The sequence below is a fragment of the Enhydra lutris genome, unplaced genomic scaffold (genome assembly GCF_002288905.1).
Source record: "Enhydra lutris kenyoni isolate GAN:26980312 unplaced genomic scaffold, ASM228890v2 scaffoldscaffold89, whole genome shotgun sequence".
Classification (NCBI taxonomy): Eukaryota; Metazoa; Chordata; class Mammalia; order Carnivora; family Mustelidae; genus Enhydra; species Enhydra lutris.
In genome coordinates this window covers 2453572-2474196 of record NW_019154173.1, presented here as the reverse complement: position 1 = coordinate 2474196, position 20625 = coordinate 2453572, and the positions used below count along the sequence as shown (strand labels likewise).

At 42.1% G+C, this 20625-nt stretch overlaps 1 protein-coding gene across 2 annotated transcripts in view; it reads right to left on the bottom strand.

Annotated features, from left to right (window-relative positions):
• Positions 1-20625, bottom strand: part of LOC111162152 (heparan sulfate 6-O-sulfotransferase 2) — a 270709-nt gene that overhangs the window by 58956 nt on the left and 191128 nt on the right. Inside the window, exon 3 of one of the 2 annotated variants that reach the window (XM_022526341.1) lies at positions 15267-15299. The exons of the other annotated variant lie outside the window; for it this stretch is intronic. Within the exon in view, the coding sequence (XP_022382049.1) occupies positions 15267-15299 (33 nt within the window). The remainder of the gene's footprint in view (positions 1-15266; positions 15300-20625) is intronic. 2 annotated transcript variants of the gene reach the window in all.

Genomic DNA, 20625 nt, shown 5'->3' with positions numbered 1-20625 from the left:
CTTAATGACCGAGCCATCCAGGTGCCCCTAGTATGCATTTGATTTACAGCAGAGGGAGTTACAGAAAAATCCTCTTTTGTAGGGGTATGAAATAACCTCAAAAGGAGGTAGAGTAACTACCTCTTCTTGGCCACATGAGTGATCCTGTCTTTCCTCCCCTTACAGGTAAAAAGCCTTCCCAGCCACTGACCTGGAGCGCTCTGTCAGCCCATGTTGTAGGAGGAACCACACACAATTCTTAGACAGCAAAGGAAAAGCAGGTTCTAGGAACAAAGGGTTTTGGGGAAGGCCAACACTCTTTAGCTAGTGTTTAGGGAAGGATCTCATAGGTCAAAGCCTGAGAGAGGGAGCAGCATGTGAGAAGAAAAGCCATTCCCATGCTCGTTTTGAACTTCAACACTGCTGCTAAATAAAGGAGGGAAAATAAAAGAAATGAAGGTTGAAACCAGTTTAAATTATGGGGAGAATATATTTAAATGTATTTAAGTGTATTTTTTTTTTTACCACCAGCTGAAGGTTAACTATATGAATACTCCTAAAGTCATTAGGATTTTGCTTAACCCCAAGGATAGCTTATGAATCTAAATAACACTTCCAGTGTCTCTAAAAGGGGAATTTCCAGGAGCACCTGGCTGGCTCAATCGGTTAAGCATCTGAGTCTTGTTTTCAGTTCAGGTCACAATCTCAGGGTCTTGGGATCGAACCCCATGTCATTTGGGCTCTGTGCTCAGTACAGAGTCTGCTCGAGATTCTTTCTCCCTTTCTCTCTCTGACCCTACCCTCCAATATATACATATATATGTATGTATTTACATACATATGTGTGTGTGTGTGTGTGTGTGTGTGTGTGTGTGATTTTCAAAGGGAAGTGAGTTAGTTAATGCACAAGCAGAGACTGAATTTTCTTATCTCCCTGAGAGAGCTAGGATGGTCTCCGCCACCATGTTTCCTGAAACAAACTGAGGCAGCCGTCACAACATTCAGCAATTTAATGTGTTTTCGTCAAACCAGTTGTTTAAAAATAAGCCTTGTGCCCTCATTCCACAAATGTTGGCTGAAAACCTACTGGGTGCCAGGGACTATGCCTGATGCTGGAGACATCAAGGTGAATGAGACAACAGCAGGGAACTCAAGAAGCGCACAGTCTAATAAGGGGCGTAGATGGTTAGAAAACAACCTGCCTCCTCTTCCAGCACCAGACGCAGCTGTTCTCTGCAATCTTAGACCTGTGACATTGGAGGAAAGACCTGATTTAATTTGAGGAATGAGCCCTGCCAATATCTAGGGGAAGAGCTTTCCAGGCCAAGGGAGAGCAGCAAAGGCCCTGAGGTAGCAGTTGGTCTGGTATATGTGAAGGAAACCAAGGAGACCAGTTGAGTAGAGAGGAATGGGCACAGAGCAGAGTAATAAATACAAGGTGTGACAGGGAACAAGGGCCAGACCGGGCAAGGCCTTGCAGGCCTTGGGGAGGCCTCCATCTTGGATGGGGGTCACAGTAGGGTTTTGAACAGAGGAGTGAAAAGATGTGAATTAACATTTTAAAGGGACCATCAGCTTGGTTGTTGGGAAGAGAACAACCTGCCCTGAACCGGTGGTGGAACCAGGGGAACGAGCCCAGGAGCCTTTTACAGTAGTCCCATGTTAAGAAATGACAATGGCTTGGACGGGGACAATGGAGGTGGTCAGATCGCAGCTGTATCATGAAAGCAGAGTAGACGGAGTTTATTAATGGATTAGATGTGGGCTGGGAGAGAAAAAGAAATGTGAATGATACCAAAGAATTTGACCAGAGCAACTGGAAGGACAGAGGTGCTATTTACTGAGATGGGAAAGACTGAGAGACGCACATTTTTTTGGGGAAAGGCAGAAGTTTGCTATGGGGCAGATGAAGTATCAGATCCTGATTAAGCTTCCCAGTGGAGGTGTGGAGGACGATGTTGGTTGTATGAGTGAGGCTGAAGATGCACAAGGGAGCCAAGGCTGTCCCCAGCCTCTCAGCATCCCGGCTAAGCAGGTTCCACATGGCCCAACTGACACCATCACCCAGATGGTGTAAGTGCAAACTGGTTTGCAGCTGGCCTGGCCTCTTCACCATCATCCTCACCCATCATGCTCATCGAGGCCTTTGTTGTTAGGACTCTCTTGACCTGTGAAAGCCATGGTTCTCATCATGGCAAAAGAGGGTCAAGGAAATCCTATAGTGCTGGGTATGATATAGGTTTCGTTATTCTCTTTCCATCTTTCACTGATGAAACACATTTTTGATAGAGTTGCTTTTCTTCTAATCTTTGCTAGAACGGGAATGTGAAGCTCGGCATAAATACAAAATGGCGTCCTAGATGCCACAGAAGCTTCTCAAGAGATCGACATCGAATCAGATTCATGTGGAAGGGAACCTACTGTTAGGCCATGTACACTCAAGCTAAATTCTTGGGCTCTTATTTTAGGGGGAGAGGGTAAATTGTAAGCAAAGTAAGAAAATTGCAGTGTTTTGTTTCTTGCAGAAACTAATGAAAGTAGGGGGGAAAAAAAAGACCAGATACTAAAACCTGCCCGAAGCCTCACCTTTTAGCTGCAGTCAGTTTGTCTACTAGGTACATTGTTAGCTCCTTATTAAAGTCATTCGCCAATTGGAAGCCTGACAAGTACTAATTATTCTCATCACTTCCCTAACCCTGCAAGTAAAATTTCAGAAGTTTAAAAGCGGTACAATTTCAAAGCCTGGGGAACACACTATGCTCAAAATTATCTGTTGAGCTTTAGAAACACAGACAGGTAGGTATCCAGCCAGAAAGTTGGGCAAGCAAATGTATGGTGGGTTACTTGGGTTTCCTCACCCTGAAACCACTTTCCACCCCTCCCTCTGACAGAATGTTTGATGGGAAAGCTGAGGCAATGTCACAATGTGCAAAGCCTGATATCCAAGGCCCTCCTTCCATTTGGACATTAGGGGTCATTTACAGAGCCTCAAAAACTATGCTTGTGAGCCTGCAGTGGAAAGGGATGACCAAGCCAGTCAGAAAATGACTCTGTGGTGGGCCCCAGAAATCAAGGCCTACGCCACACAAGGGAAAGCTGCCAATACCTCAGATGGCCATGGCAATAGCTAAAGCTATGGGATGATTTTGTGGTGCTGGCCGGTGCCCATCACGATTCACAGTTCACTGGCCCACCATAATTTTTGGTCTGCTCCTATTCTTAAACTAGCCTATGCATGTGGGCAGCTGGTCTGTCTCTCTGTCTGTACACCTGCCTCTGTATATTTGCTACCTACTCACCTGCCGGCCCTTTCATTTCCCTAGTACTCCCAGGGGAGAACTAGAGAGTTGGTAAGTTTTCCAGAATAATCTCCTACCACACCCCCTTATTTGACAGCCGAAGAAACTAAGGCCCAGAGAGAACTGACTTAACTGGGGTCTTACAGTGAATTTAACAGCAGAGTCAAACTATGATCCTCGCTTGGCTAAGTTTTCAGCTCTCAATCTCCATCCATCTCTGGCTCAGCCTCTTGCTGCTTCATTGGTCTTTCTCTAACTCTACATTTCTGCTCCTTTCTCAGTCTGTCTCTCGCACTTACACACACACAAGTTTGGGCGAAATTAACCTTAGTTTGCATGTGTCCTGTTTTTTTTTTTTTAAGATCTATTTATTTATTGCAGAGGAGGGGAGTGGTGAAAAGCTGAAGGAGAGGGAGAGAGAAACTCAAACAGACTCTATGCTGAGTGCAGAGCCCAACATGGGGCTCAACCTCACAACACAGGAGATCGTGACCTGAGCTGAAACCAAGAGTTGGACGGTCAACCGACAGCGCCACCTAGGCGCCCTGACACGTATCCTACTTCTGTGCCATTTTCTCACAACTGATCACATCCTTGTAGCATAAAGACTTTGCTTCTCTTACTTTGCTATATCGCCTCAGCTCCAAGCTTTGGTAATATCTTCTTGTTTTGGTAATATCTCCTTTTGCTAAAAGGTCAAACTCAGCACCTTAAATTATTCTACAGATGCTGTTTTCACCTGTGGGATTATTACAACTAGCAAATATCTCAAGGGGTATTTCTTAAATTAATTTTTATGATACCTTTTCTACCACCAAGTTGACCTTGACCTTAGAGTATTTGAAATACAGCACATGTTTCCCCATGGCAAACTGAGAATCCACTTTTAATTTGACCCATACCTTCCAATGTAACTTGTTGATAGTTAAAATAAAAGAAAGAAAGAAAGAAAAAGAAGAACAAAGAAATAAAGAAAATTTCTTGCTTTCTCGTCTCCAATTTTAAAAAAATAACCTTATAATCTATTGCATATTATATACAAAATAGCTTTCAACTTGAAAAGTCACAAAAAGAGAGAGAATTCTCTCCAGAGGCCTTACAAATCTTGTAGAATGTGACATGATACTTTCTGTTTTCTTTGAATTTATATGAGAAGGGAAATGAGCATTTCAGGTGTGATGGATATTCTTTCCAGTTTGTTGTCTGTTTCAGATTATAAGCTCCCAGAAGACAGGGCTATCTTAATCCTCTACTCAGGCCTATTTACCGTCTTATGTAAACAGGCAATGAATCTGTGCTTTTGGCTACAGTTGCTCCTAGAAATGGAGCTGGTTTTGCAAAAAGAAACAAAGGAAATGAAAAGCAAAGCTGACTCCTCACCACAGGTCATTCCACATTCAAGGAGAAACTCTAGAATATTCCCTCTAAGACCTACTTATTTTGAAGCTAGGTTGCACCATCTGCCTTCGGAAAAATGGCAAATAGATTTAATACGGATGCATGGGAATGATGCCAAGGCTGCAAAGAGATTTATTGGCAGCAAAGAAAATGAGCATCCCTGCTCCATCACTTGCTATAGCGACTCAGAGACTGGTTCCCCCACAAAACCCTGACCCAACAACCTCAATCTAGGGCAAAGTCTTTGAGGAACTAATGGCAGACCTCTGGACTGGCATACCTCGGATTCCATCATGTTTGTTTGTCTCCCCAGTTCAACCGTGAGTGCAAATGAGGCAGGATCGCTCTCTGACTCACCTCTGTACCCCCAGGGCCTGGCACAATGTCTGGCAGGGCAGTTGCTCAAGTAAACACCCAAGGAGTAGATTAATGCTTCTCAAAGCAGGGGACTAAAATCACACTAAAGATGTGATTAAACGGCGATCACTGACTTCCTCCGATCTTATGAAACCGACTTTGCTAGCTCTCCTTTAGTGGGGACACACTGTTGCTTATAAACATTGTCTCTTTTCCCACACTCAAACCAACTGTATCTCATCCAAATGGTGTAATTAGCATCCTACAGATTTATTTGATCCAAAATGGCATAAATGAAATGTCACTTTAAATGAAGGGACTGAATTATAAGTTGTCATCATCAAATTTCACGTATTACAGACATATTACATAGTTTGGGACATCTCTAAATGTTTATTTTATGCCCCACTCCTAATGCTATGATAATGTTTACCAACATAATAAAGTACATTTGCCAGTGATGAAAAGGATTGGCCAGATTTAAAGAGAGTCAGGGAAATAGTGCTGTTGGTAGTTACAGATGCCTAAATGTTCATTGAAGGACAATACCCATTGTCCTAATCCTTCTGCTGCATTCAAAAACCACAAAAGGGCTCATGACTACTCAGCATAGTATACATTTCATCGGCACTCAGAAATATTACATTAATTACAGTGTAACCGTCATTTGGGGCCCAAATCATTATCAGTCAATTTGATCTTCTACTCTATTTATGAGACCTGGTTCCATATCATTTTTGATGATTCTGAAAACCACATTTCCCACAAAGGACAAATTTTGTCCCCACTGAGTTTATTCCAAAGGCTACGCATTCTCCTTCTAATACTGCTTATTTCCTTCATAACACCGATCACAATCTGGACATTCTTTTCTGACTTCCTTGTTTGGGATGGTCTATAGCTACCACTAGACTGTAAGTTCCCCAAATTCTTAGCGCTAGGAATAGTATTGGGTTATGGTAGAGGATCAATAAATAATACATCTCAAGTGACAACTGAAATGATTGAAAGAATTAGTCAATTAATAGTAAACCTTCAACTACAGTACAAAATAATCACCCAAGTTGAAGGTTCCCTCCTGGTGTCCCCAAATCTATTGAAGGCCATCACCTGTTTCCTCTGGTCTTGATATGATTCAGTGCCAACCAACCTACGATTGCACATTATGAAAAACCATGAACAAGAGTACTCATTGCCAAGATGGGAAACACCTCCTCCATGAGAAGAGGAAATCAGAGTTCTCGTGCTTTAGATTGTTGTAGGATGGAAGGTTGGGATGGGGACCGTCCCCTAGTTATTTTGCCTTCATTGCATTCAGATTAGTAATGGAATGCTCAGGTACACACATTAAACTGTAGTTCATGTGGACTGAATTTCAAATCAGCCTCAGGAGTATTATTTTATTTATAAATATTTTACTAGCATTGTGAAAGAGACACTGAAGGTTCTCATATAAAAAGGAATCAAAGAAGCTTGCAGAACTTTTCTGGTGGATGGTTTAATACTAGATTTTATGATCACTAAGTGTGAAATCACATGGCTCTTCAATGGGGTAGCACTGTATCCTTTTCGGAGGGTCTTCACTGTACAGCTCCCATCCTCCCATCCTATTTCATTTTCTCACAGTTATCAGTAATTACTTTTTGGAGCTTTCTTAGTTTATTTCACTCTTATGAATTTCAGAAAATCTTCTGTGTTTCCTGTGGAACCAGAAAGTAACTCTCATTAACTAGTCAAGAAAGGCTATTTGTGCAAAAGAATATCACGGTAACCCCTTTCCTCTGCATAGGTTCAGAAAGGAGGCGATCATCTGAAAGGTGTGCGTGAGTCAGAAGATGGCTCCGGCCTAAGGCAAATCATGTCCATTTCTTCCCTGTAGCTTGTATTTCTTTTCATGCAAACAAGCTGCAGTGGGCTTAAGAGACCATTTTGCCTCATGCATCATCTGTGACGTTGTCAGGTCAATTCATATGGAAAAAAAAAAAGGTGGAAAGACTACGTACAGGCTCTTCATAAAGTCTTCTGTGCATTTCCATTTTAATACAGAAACAATCAGTAAAGGCCATTTAAAGGCCCATTTATGCCACTTTAGGATGACTCTGACATTCCACGGCTGTCCATGAACAGCCTTCTTTTAGGGCTCCTGACAAATGAACAAGAGTTCCCAGAGAAGAGAAGGTAAACTGTGCCCTGTGGCGAGCAGAAATCCAGTCGGAAATTGTGGAAGCCGTGAGAAGAAAGACCAATGTGCTGTCAAATGCCATTTACACACGGTCTCTAGCATACCTACTGCCCAAAGTATGAAAGTTTGAAAAGTTTTCAAACCACATAAGGCCTTGATGAAGGATCTTATAATTCCAGTGTCTGGCTGATGAGGCAATTCTGAGTGTCTAGAAAATCAATGGAGCAAATTGGACGATAAGCCAATGAAAGGGAAGGGACAGAGAGCCCCATGGTGACACGGTGACAGTCATTTTTTTTTTCCTAGTGCAATTTTAGGATTTCGAAGAAGGGCCATTTGCCAAGTAGGAAATATTTCAACTCTGGAAGGGGAAAGAAATAATCTAGTAATTTCTAACTTGTGAAATAGTGTTCTCCATTTTATGTGCACATAAGATCTCCAGTGAAATGGAGCTATATTACAAATGCCCCAGAGAAGACATTGAGACCAACTCATGGAAGATATTGCAGACAAAAAAAAAAAAAAAATCTAGAATAGTGAAATAGAAAGATAAGGCAGAGGCAAAAAATACACCTGGGAAAAGGATTTAAGGAACTGAGAATCTAAAATCAAAGACTTTTGCATCTTTCAATGGAGAATGAGCTCCAGCTGTAATCAAGAACGGGCATTAAAGCAATGGTGTATACGTTTGACTGTGGATCCCCAGCCTAGAGCCACAATCTTCCCTTCAGCATTTGTTTCCAGTGAATCTTGAGTCTTGGGCTCCATTTGCAATCCAGCCACTCTCTCCTCGATGGCACCTTCTTCTATCAGCTGACCCCAAACCCTCCAAAGCAAAATATGCTTTACCTATTGCTAAGGGATTTCGCTCACCTTCATTGATATAGTTCTTTGAGAATAATGAATTACAAGTGCTGTGAACAGAAGTAGCACCAAAGATTAAACACCAGAAGGGAGCAAACAAGTAAGCAACCAAGAGCAGTTAGTATAGGCAACCGCCAGTCAAGGGGCCCGACAGGAGGCCATTGCCCTGGGCTCTTGTGTTGAGTCTGCCATTCACTGCGTGTACTTAGGTGAGTCCTTGTCTTGGTGGGCATCTGTTTCCTCGCCTGCACAACATTACGGCCTTTTAAATTGGAGCCATACGGGAACTCCCTCTTCACCTTTTTCCATAAGCCACTTTTCCTCTTCTATGTCCAAATCCTGTGACCGGAAATTATGCAGGCACTTCCTGGAGTTTCTAAGCCCTCTTGGATCCTCTTCTCCTTCACACTCCCTTGCCACAAAAATAAGAGCCAGCTTTTCTCTGGGGTTTTAAGAGACAGCACTCCCCGAATCGTGCTGTGTTCAGAACATGGCGGAGTGTTGGAATCAGAAGTGGAAGAGTGCCAACAGAGATGAGAGTTCCAAGAGTCCTTGTAATGGTGGTGATTTCATATTGGGTCTGCCTTCTCTGCAGCCACGCTTCCTGCTTCCCCATTTTCTCCCACAAAGTCCAGGGCAGAAGATGCAGGAAGGTGTGGGGAAGTCAGGGAAGGCAAACCTCCCAACTTGTACCTCAGTTCCTCACTGAGCCTCACCGAGGTGCCGGCAAAGATGGCCCAGTGATGGCTGGAAACATCTGAAGTGGCCCTCTAAGGGTTAACGTGCTTTTCCTGGCACCTGACTCACTAGAGGGCAACACGTGTCATGTCATTTTGAAGACAATTTAACATGCCTTCCTTCATTTTAGTGGTATTTGGTTCTTTTTGAAGCTTTCCTGTGGGCAAGCTGAAAAGACAGTGAACTTTCAGATATTCACATTTAAGAAGCTGACGGTTGCGTCTGTGGTGTTAAATTGCTGCCCTAGCTGGCAGAGGTTAAAACAAGAAGCAGTGTTTTAACTTCTTGTGACATTTACAAGAATTGTAAAGCTGCCTTTTGCTGGAAAACTTATGCTTAATCTAAGCAATTCTGATTATACTAGAAAATGTTCCTACACATCCACTTTACAAAATCACACAGAATGTTGGAAAGAAATTTTGGCCCATGTCTCTGAAAACAACTAATTGTACCACTTTAGAGCTAGAACGAACATTAGAGACCATAGACTTGGAACAGGGGTTTTAGAAACGAAAAAACAGACTCAGAGAGGAAGTCATCTGTCTCAGCTCATATAGACCATTTGTAGTGGTGAAGACTGGTACTTGGGTCTTCCTACTCCCAGTCCAGGGCTCTTCCCTCTGCAGAAGTGGACAAAAGCCAAATGCCACCATAATTACTAACTTTCAATTCTCGTGCTTTTCTTTTGACGGGTAGTTTGTCTGAGTAACAAAAAATGCCTTGAGTGATCAAGTGAAATGTCGTTAAGGGAGTAATAAGCCCATTGACCTTCTATGACAGGGGAGGGAGGAACCTGTCAAATTCTAATGCTGACAAGGGCGGAAAAAGTCTAATAAGAAGGTATATTGGGCAATATTTCAGAACTAGCTAAGGGAAGGTGGTCCCAAGGATAGAGTACCCAGAAACAGCAAAATCAGAATTAGTATCAAATCCACTATGAAATAGAGGAAACCAAAGGGCCCAGACCAAGTATTAGTAAGGTCTGTACAAAATGGACATGGGCAAAGAGCAAAATTCACCCAGATCACTCCTTACCCATCCCATCAACATCCAACCACTTTGTTTTATTTTCTTCATGGCACTTATCTCTCTCTGAAATTAGCATATTCATTTACTTGTATACTTGTTTATTTTCAGTTTCCCTCCAACATACGTGTATATACCCCTTAAGAAACACAAGAACAGTGGGGCACCTGGGTAGCTTAGTTAAGTGTCCAACTCTTGATCTAAGCTCAGGTGCTTGATTTTGGGATCATGAGTTCAAGCCCCACATTGAGCTCCATGCTGGGCATGGAGCCTACTTTAAAAAGAAAGAAAGAAAGAAAGAAACACAAGAATAGGGACCGTGTCTGTCTTATTGTCCCCAGTGCCTAGAATAGTGCCTAAAACATCAAGTACTCAGCAGATGCATACTGAATGAATAAATATGATCAAGGTAAAAGAAGTCAGACTATGGTTGATACAAACGACAAGAACAAAGACATCCAAGACTATAAATTCAAGTATGGTTTTATTATTCTTACTTTCAATCACAAGGGAAGTATACCAATGTTTCTAACTACTTTAGGGCAAAAATAAAAAAATAACACTGGTCAATATATGCAGCATTATTATAAGAGTTTCCATGCCATGAGAGTCCCAAAGGCAAGAGGTGCTGATGTAATTCCCATAGCAAGAACTCTGGGGGCATCAGAGTAGTAGGTTTTCAGGATTACAGATGCCACAAGGATCTTGGGAATTAAGAATGATCGTGAAGCAGACATTAAAATTGACAACTGGGACTAAGAATGCTTGGATTTAAGACTTGCAAACAAAAGGTCAAGTTAAATTTCAGAAGAGGAGACTGGGCTACACTGATGAAGGCCAAGATCTCACCCGCTGTCAGAGCCCATTACAATTTGGATGCTAAGATAGCCTCTGAAGACTCCATAGGGTGGTAACTCAACTGGAAGGATGTCAGTAATTTGGGGAATGGGGTCATCCTTCTTCAAAAGGAATACTATTCCCTGTGCTGAAGCTACAAGCTGGCTCAGTAGTTGCTGTGAGAACAGCTCATTTACGAAGAATTCTACAAAGAATTACAAAGAATACGATACGAATTAACCGGAATTTGTCTATCCCTTTGCTCTAATTAAATTTTAGAGTTTGACACAATCATTCTTACTCTGGCCCGAAACACTGAAAGCCATCTAGAAATGTAAAACCCCGAAGTAATTCAATATTTACCAAATTTAAAGGAAGTAATCAATTCCTAATTTGAATTTATGCACGTTCTTTTCCCACTTTAGCATTGTCTTATTTCCCTTAAGTTCCTCTTTGGTCATTAAGATTGTCTGCAAGGTTATAGTCATCGAACAGTCTGTCACATGCTGCAGATAGTTCTAGACCAAATTCAACTCTCAGTGTACTTGCAAATAACTAAAGAAAAACGTATTATGCAGTTAAGACAGATGCTTTATATGTTCTATATTCACAGTCCCATTGGTCCACAGACAGCATGGCCTCTACCACATATTCAATAAACACTTTCAGAATGAATCAAAGAAAAAAAATATCTACCCTCTGATAAAATTATGTTCACACATTCAAAAATCTTGGGCCCATCTGACCCAGCATGTGTGTACCTATCTAGGCATGCACGTACTCTCCAAATTCCCACATGCTCATCCTTCGGGTTGAATACATTATCCTTCCTCTTGGCATGCGTGCCTGTGTAACAATACCCTGAAACAAGATTAACCATAAAAATCATCTCTAGAAAGTTATTTTTAATTAACATTTCCCTCAAACATGCCAACCTTCCAGCACCTAAAAATTGAACTCAATCTTCATTAGGGAAGCTGTTCCCTTATCCCTAGAAAACATATACCTTTAAAGTTTCAGCTGCAGTTTACACCTCCAAGTTCATCGTAACAGAAAGACACAGTTACCTTGTCTCGCTTTCCCTGGAAAATGCATTTTGAACTACTTTCCTAACCTAGACTCCTTTCACATCTGCTGGAACTAATGTGCAGCCCTTCTTCCATGTTTTCGACTCTTACTGATTCTTGAAGCTAGATTCCCCCATCTGTATTCTTGAGTCAGGATGACAAAAGCCAGACTACACTTCAGCCTCCTAGGATATCCTGCCCTGGAGATGCTCAGCAGGCAATTGGAAATTGGAGTTAGCCTGGAGCTCCGGAATGAGTTAAGGATTGGAGAGGTCAATTTGGGAATCATTAGTGTAGAGGTGAAAGGTGAAGCCATGTGGGGAGATGAAGTTACCCAGAATGAGAACATAGCAAGAGAAGAGAAGCAGATCAATGACAGGACCTTGGAAATTGCTCCATTTAAACACGTGAGTGGGGAGGGAGAGGCTGTGTGAGTGTGTGTGTTTGTGTGTGTGTGCACGCGCATCTAAAAGAAATCCCAACAAAGGAAACTCAAGAAGCATTGAGAAGAAGAGAGGTGAACCAAGATAAATGATGAATGCTTCTGAGCTAGAGAAGATGTGCAAAAACACCAGAAACTGCAAAGAGTTCAAGAAGACTGAGGCCACAGAAGAAGCCAGAAGATTTGGAAACATGGTGGTCAAAAATGACTGTTAGGAAAGCAGACTTCTGATGTCATTCTTGTGGACTTTGTGTGCCCACTTGCAGATGTGGTTAAGTGTATATGTGTGTACCCCCAAAGACTGTACTGTGTGTGCAAGACAACAGTGGTAATAACCACTACCACATCCTGATGGCTTATAACCTGCCAGGAACAGTGCCAGGTGCTTGATAGGCCTGATCTCAACTTAATTTTTGCGACAAAGCTATAAAGTGATTACATTTTACATGTACAGAATCTGACGGCCCACGGAAGTTAAATAAGTTATGCAAGGTCACACTTGTGAGAAAGTGGCAGCGTCAGGACTGGACCGGGGGACAGACTGACTTTAAAGGCACTGGAGTGACACTTGCACCATGCTGACGTGAGCTGGGTCCTCTGTGCATGAGGAGGAAAGAACGGACAGTGGTTGACGGTCTCCCATTGCCAGGTGCTTTGACGTCCCTTCATACATATACTGTCAACACGATGGCTATGTTTAGGGTAACCTTATGGAGGCATATATTTTAAAAATCTGATTCAGCTTTTTAGAAAAGAAGCTGAAGCCATAGGATTCTAAAGCATCCTGTTATCGTTTAAATGTATTTGCTATAATAGCTCCCAGTGGTTCAAACGTTAAAAAAAAAAAACAAAAGTGGGGGGCATCATTGATTTGATGGTTGTTCCTGACATCGAAATGATTGACAGTCCAACTCCTTTGAAAAGTGAAGGAATTTGACAGGTGATCTAAAGGCCTCCTCCAGCCTCGAGCTTTTGTGATTCTCATGGGCGTGTCTCATGCCAATAATTTTAAAGATACGGAGTATGGAGTGTGGAATGGAATGTCAAGTGCAGCAGCAGAACTGGTTGGTACATCAGCGCCCTTTTCTTCCTTAAATGCATAGAGGCTGACAGTTAAAATCTTATAAAAATCATCTTTGGTTGTTCGAACTGTTGATTGCTAATTTAAACAGACACTTGGAAACTCCACCACAGAATGATACACTGAAAATCCAGCCAAATCATTTGCTTACAAGCAACTGCAGACCTTATAATATGGCTGGCTGTAGGAAAAAGAGAGAGAGAGAGTGACACTCTGGCAATTAATGTTTTTGCTGTCTATAGAAAAACAAATGAGGTTCTGGTGTGAAACAATTAGTATCACTGTTAATTGTGCATGTGTGCAGCAGTAATACAAGACATTTGGGATGGCTGCCACTGATTGTTCCCTTCTTTCCCTGGATTACAGAATCCGTTCAGACAACTAAATAATAGCAAGCATTTATGCAAATTGTTAATTATGAGGCAGAGATCATCATAATCTTGTATATTTCTCAAACTGCATGTGCAGCGGGGATTACCAAATGAATCATTACTTTATTATTTTACTAGTGGCTGAAAAATATCCTAGCCTTGCAAATGGTTTTCATGTATCATTCAGCCCACCAGCATTAAAAATGGCCCCAGTGACATTTACCAAAGCTGTTTCTTCTCCATCTCCCCATCTATACCTTTCTTCCTTTCTCATAAACAAAGAGTAGGCATCAATTGCTCTGACAATGACTTCTAGTCAAACTCATCAGAGCCATATTTAAAACAGAGCACATCAAGATTCACTCTGTGATACAGCAAAACCGGTAGAGATACGTGCTTCTATCATGCAGTAAATTTTAAAGCAAAATGAAAACAAAATTCTCAACATTTCCCCCATTAAAGCAATTCCTGGGATAATAGCCTGTATGTTATTGGCCATTATCTTAATGATCATCTACTCTCTGACTTTACAGATAAGGAAATCAAGGCTCAAAGCAGAGATGGGGCTTAAGCAGTCACCCCACTATAATCTTTAAATGCCCTCCCATACTCATATTGTATGACTAGGGGTCTATGTGGGTCTATACCATTTATCCCAAGGAACTGCAATCTGACCACGGAATTAAAGACTGAATTTACTATTCTCAGCTGTCGAATCCACCAAGGCCCTAATGAGAATATGGAAGCCCAGCTCCTGAAAGCCAAACTGGGCATTTAAGAAGTGGTGCATCAATTCTATCTGAATGAGAATCAGCCCCTGGTGGAGGAATCCCAAGGCTACCACTTTTGCTCCCTAACCCTTTAGGCCAGGGAGTATTAGGATGGGAATTGGGTGGACTGGAAGAGAAAGCAAAGACAATGGTAAATATTTCTGGTGCCAACAAGCCTGTAATAGTCCAAAACCCTCTTCGGCCCTGGTTGCATTATGAGGGTACTGCAAAGGTGCTGTTCTGGAGTGTTCTCGAACATTTGTGTTCTACACCCCTGCAGTTAAGAACCTTTCTGTGTTTGGTTAGAATTTGCTCTGCTGCAGAGTTCTTGTCATAAAGGCCCCTCACCTCTGGGGTTACTCTATATTGCAAGGCTCCATATTTACACACTTTTAAAGCCCTGATGTTTTCAAATAATTGATTTTCCCTCGATGAAATGCTGACCTAGCTGTTCCCTAAACCACCAACCAGCCTAGTGACAGGCAGGCATGCCTGAAACACAGAGAAAAACACTTTGTCGATGGTGGCATGTTCTTCGCAAAAACTACTGTGTCATCCTATTTCAGCAAAGAGAAAAAGGAGCTAATGACCCACTGCCCGACTGTCTGGGGTGCTGGCCCTGAGCATCCATCCCACTTCTGCATTGGGTCAGCTTTACAGACCTGAGACTACATGCCGGGCTTGTTTCAGCTGATTTAAACTTTAAAAAAAAAAAAAAAAAAATCCCGGGAAAGAATTTGTCCAAGCCAAAACCAAACTATTCATTGTACTGAAATCAAACCAATAGTTGATTCTAAAGTCTGTTTATTCTACCTTACTGGGGTTCAGTTGAACTAAAAATACATTTTCACTTACCTTGCTGCATCTAGAATCTGAAAAATCCTCCACCTGTTAAAGGAACAGTAAAACCAGGTGCTAGCAAGAACTTGGTCAGAGAGGAGTTAAAATAATAAACATTTTCCATTTTGCTTTGCTAGTGTGTTATTTTTCCAGTTTCCCAAACCACAAGGAAACAACTCATGGATGGCTCCTCCACTTTGCTCCCTATTCGCTCCTCCCCAGGAGTGGGGGATTAGGAATCAGGGGGCTCAGATGGGCAAGACAGTGCGAGAGCCAGACCTCTGGTGGGCTATTGGCTGAAAATGATCTGTCACTAGGTCATGCTCGTTCCTTACCCTTTCCCTCAAGTGATGGCGATCTAAGTGAAACACAAAGGTCAATAAACCAAAAACCAAACAGAACCAAATGCTATGGCATCACTAACATGGAAAAGCCTGATGGAAAAGACCTAGGAGGAATTTCTGAGATTTTTTTGATATCATCAGTCATATATGAAACACAGATAGCCAAAGGAAAAGAATGATTAGACTTTGCTGACGTTCCTTGAAAAGATGAAAACTCAAAGTGCACACACAGTGATACATAAATCATCCCTCTAGTCCCTTTCCCCAAATGCAAGACAGCCACCAAAGTAAGCAATGTTTCTCCATGCAAAAAAAAAAAAAAAAAAGTCTTAGCTGTTTTCTTAATATACATCTTAAGAGTTACAAAACGCTAATTCTATTACATGAATTTCTGATATTAGCAGGGAATGAGAATGTGTGCATGGGTCAATTGTTAATTTGAGGGTTCAAGTGGACTCAAATTAGCCTTTCATTGTGTATTAAGCCAGGACGAGGGATATCACAATGTAATAACACATTTGTGCCCAAAACAAGTTATATAGCCTGTACATTTTCATGGGACAAGCGCTTCTTCACATTGGGTATGTCTGGATCCTCTAGAAGTAAGTTAAGGAAGACTTTTAATTGCTTGGCCAGCAGCAGAGCCTTTGCCTCATTATTTGAGAAGCAGTGTAAGACTCTTAACATCAGTTCCTGGATAAGGCCCTCTTCCCTGGTTCTGTGAGTTGTTAAGACTATGGGAGAAGCTAATGTTATGAGAAACAAGTGATGTACTTGGTGAGCTTGACAAAAGCTCTGGTAGACAAGACACACCCATTAGCTGACTTACCATCCAGGGCCCAATGTGCTCTTCTTCCATTCCAGCCGCAAGAAAGAAGTAATCTAGAATGTTCTGACCTACCCCATGACCTAGTTTCCCTACACAGTGAAGAAAGGCTAGGACCTCTTTCCCTGCACTCAGCCTCATGAACAAAAAGTAACACAACTTTGGGTGAAAAATTAAAAAAAAAACAAACCAATGACAAAAACAAACAAACAAACAAACCCATAAAGATGTATGTTGATTCTCAGTACTAGGAAATTCCAAAGTCAAATAGGTAGCACATTCCAGAACCATAATTTTCATTCTACTGCACTAATAGAAATCCTCAAATAATAGAAGTATGCACATAATTGATTTATATGGGAACTGGACCAAATTTAACTCTGATCAGGGCAACTATTATCTCTTGAGATTTTAAAAAAATTTCTATGTAAATTTCTCAACTGCCCATGAAAGTTTGCCTGATGATTGCACTGAGAAGACTTTTGGAAGTTCACTGCCTTACCTGAGAATCCAGGTTGCCAGAAGTGGAATATTCAAGGGTGATCCAGGAAGACGTTACAGGTGGATCAACCAGAAGGGTGGGCAGTCATCAGAAGTGAATCAAAGGTCATGGGGAGAAAAGGTGAAAAAAAAGGAAAAGCATACTGATTAGAAAAAATGAATTAACTTTATGAACCCATTTTAAACTCACACATACACTCTTTGGGAATGTTCTTGAAGGGAATCTTTTGTTTATTTTTTAAAGATTTTATTTATTTATTTGACACAGAGGGAGAGAGAGAGAGAGAGGGAGGGAGAGAGATACAGTGAGTGCACAAGCAGGCAGAGCGGCAGGCAGAGGAAGAGGGAGAAGCAGGCTCCCCACTGAGCAAGGAGCCCTATGCGGGACTTAATCCCAGGATCCTGGGATCATGACCTGAGCCGAAGGCAACCGCTTAACTGACTGAGTCACGCATGCGTTTGAAGGGAATCTTTTAAAAGGGCTCTTAAAAAAAAAAAGATTGATTGATTGATTTTAGAGAGAGAGAGGGAGGGAAAGAGAGAGGAGAGAGTGTGAGTGGGAGGAGGGGCAAAGGGAGAGGGAAAGAGGGAATCTCAAGCATACTATGCTAAGCATAAAGCCCAAGGACCCAAGGCTCGATCCCAAGACCCTGAGATCAGGACTGGAGCTGAAATCCAGTCCGATGCTTAACTGACTGAGCCACCCAGGTGCCCCTAAAAGGGCTCTTTAAATAAAAAGAAGAGGTAATTGTATAACGTGACAGAGATGCTAGATATCTCTACAATGGCAACCATATTACAGTATACATGGCTGTATTAAATGAACACAGTACATCTCAAATATTGTATGCCAAATACATTTACTAAACAAATCACAAACAAGTTTGGTGTTTCCCATGTGTCAGGCATTATAGGGGTTGAGGATGCAGCAGCAGTGACTAGAACAGACACAAATCCCTGCCTACAAGACATTTATAATCTCATGGAAGATTTTTTTTTAAACCATCTTTGTGGACAAGAGTTCCACAGAAATGTACTGTATGCTATTAGCCTTAGAAAAGAGTTTCTCCCCCATTTTATTTATGTCTTTATTTATGTACAGAGAACATATCCAATGGCATCAGATTCAACAACTGAATTAGAAAGAATTCTCTTTTTGATTGGAGGGGCCGCCATTATTTGCATTAGCAAATTTGCCTTGTGGAAGCCCGCCCCCCCACAAAGGCTGAAAGACTTCTTTTCAGCTGGGCCATTTGTTGTCCTTAGAACTCCACATGCTTGCACTTGGCAATGCTGTAAAAACACGAAGAGTTTTTCTCACTGTATGCTGTAGTGTTCTGTGACAGCTAGCCTGGGTGGCACTCTGAGATCGGGCTCATCACCCCTCAGCATGTCATGTTCTAGGAAAGCAGTTGGTGGACAAAAGGAGCTGCGGTTCTCATGACCATGACCCAGATAGAGTCTTCACTGGATAGAGAAGAAGCAACAAAGAGTAACCACCTCGGGGCTGGGGTTTAAAAAGATGTGACTAAATATTCCTCAAGTGACAGCTATGGCCTAAATGTCAAATTAACAAGGAAAGGAAAAGACGAAAATGAAGGGGATACATATACATCATTGGAAAAATGGGAACTGGGGGAGACGTGGGGGCCATGGAAATCCACATGGTGATTCATGGTAACTGGAAACCTCCAATGGTAACACCAGCCCCCTGGGCTTTATATTCTCAGGGAGATGCCTAGGGTTTCAGAAACTTAAAAAAAATTAAGAAAGCTATCTATTCACTTTGATATTAAGGATCCAAATGAAGACATAGAAAACTTTAGAATGCTGTAAAAATCTGAGATCCCTGTCCTGAACATCAGGATACCTGGTTTCTAAATCCTAGTTTTACCAAACACTCTTTTGATCATGGGCAAAGTCTCTTCTGCAATTCTCTAATAGTTTCGCCATTTATTTTGGTGCCAAATCTGTTAAGAATACAGCAATCTCTAGTCCCTTTCTTGGTGCAACACGCCAGTAAGAGTTAAGAGAGAGCCCAACATTCTAAGAGCCCAGAGCCCAACATTCTGAGCCGATGCATAAATGAGAATATGGCCGAAACAGTAACAGCCGTGTTGAAATGCAGCTGATCATCATTCTGTCCAGGGAAACAGCTTTGTTTATGTGAAATATACAATGGCCACTTCTTTAGGATGGAAAAGTTACACAAGGAAACTTAATTGAAAATCTAATTGATGCACAATTGACCCCCCCATTTCTCTTTCTGCTTATGCAGCTTCTTCAACTGCCAGGATCCTGGGCTGTTGGTGATTGCTGTCAATCTCAGCAGAAAGATCCACACACTCCCAGATAAAGGCTACACAGATGCTTGGATCTTGCAAAGGGTGGTTTGAAAAAAAAAAAAAAAACAACATACCGACATTGTTTCGGTCTGATTGCAAATCTGTGGTGGATAATACACTCTGTAGGAACCAATTACCTATCCCTGTGGCAGAGCTGCCAAGCAAATGGTCTAGTTTCTAACACTCAATTGGTTTTCTCACCCTCTCGCCAACCCCCATACCCGGAGTTGCTGGGCCCCGGATTTCCCACCTTTTCCCCCGCTTAGGATGCCCCCCCATCCTGTGTGTGATCTGGATTTGCTTTGCTCAGTTACCCACCACCTCCGTGCAGACCTTGGGCTGCATCCTCATTTGGTCTTTGAAGGTCAAATACAGTATATCCTAGTGAAAAATGGGAAAGGGGCCCATGGCCAAAAGGCCCCAGGCAAAGGATTCCTGTTCAAACTGGTGAGGGGGTGAGGGTAGAAATGGAGAAGACAGGGGAAAGGCTCCAGTGCTTCTTAAGGCCCTAGGCAAAAAAGCTACTTGTCTTCGTTCCTTGGGTTAAAATGCTTGGCCTCAACCTTTGCTTACACACAAGCCTGAGACGTGGTGGGGGACCACAGAGTAAGCCCATGCAGTGCACAGACTGGGTTCGAGTCTGGTTGCATGACCCTGCCAAGGTGCATTAAGCTCCCAGCCTTGACTCCCACACCTGCAAAATGGGGACAAGTATTGTGCCCACACCAGTAATGACATTCAACATACTGAACAACCAGTATGGCAAGGGGTTGGTCCAACAGAGCAGAAAGCACCTGAAAACAACCTGTATAGAAAGGCCAATGTAAGGATTAGAAGACATCAGGCATGGAATTCACTAGAGCAGAGCAGGAGGTCCAGAGACAGGACTCAAGAACTTTGATGCATGATTATTTTCATCTGGGGAAGAGACAAGTCAGAAAATGGTCCAAAAGTATAGGAATTTATGGCAGACCAGTGTCAGGAATCCCAACCCCCGTCACTACGCCATCTTATTACATCTTGTTACTCCGGGGACAGAACTGGCTTTTCAAACCAAGTGTCCAATGACACGTACAGGTAAAAGGCCAGGTTTCCTGGGTCTGTCTTGACTGCTCCTTCCACAGAGTCCTCTTCCCCCAAGATACTAAACCTGGCTTCCAGGACCATTTTCCTGGCCTACTTTCTCTTCCAGTTGACAAGGATTTCAATCTTAGCCTTGGCCTTTGGGCAACAGTATCGACTACAGAGTCTTCCAGAACCACAGAAATGACCTTTTAATGGTTCAGTCTCCAGTCCTAGAACATTTAGAAATGACCCATTTTTTTAAAAGAGGTATTTATTTATTTTAGAGAGAGAAA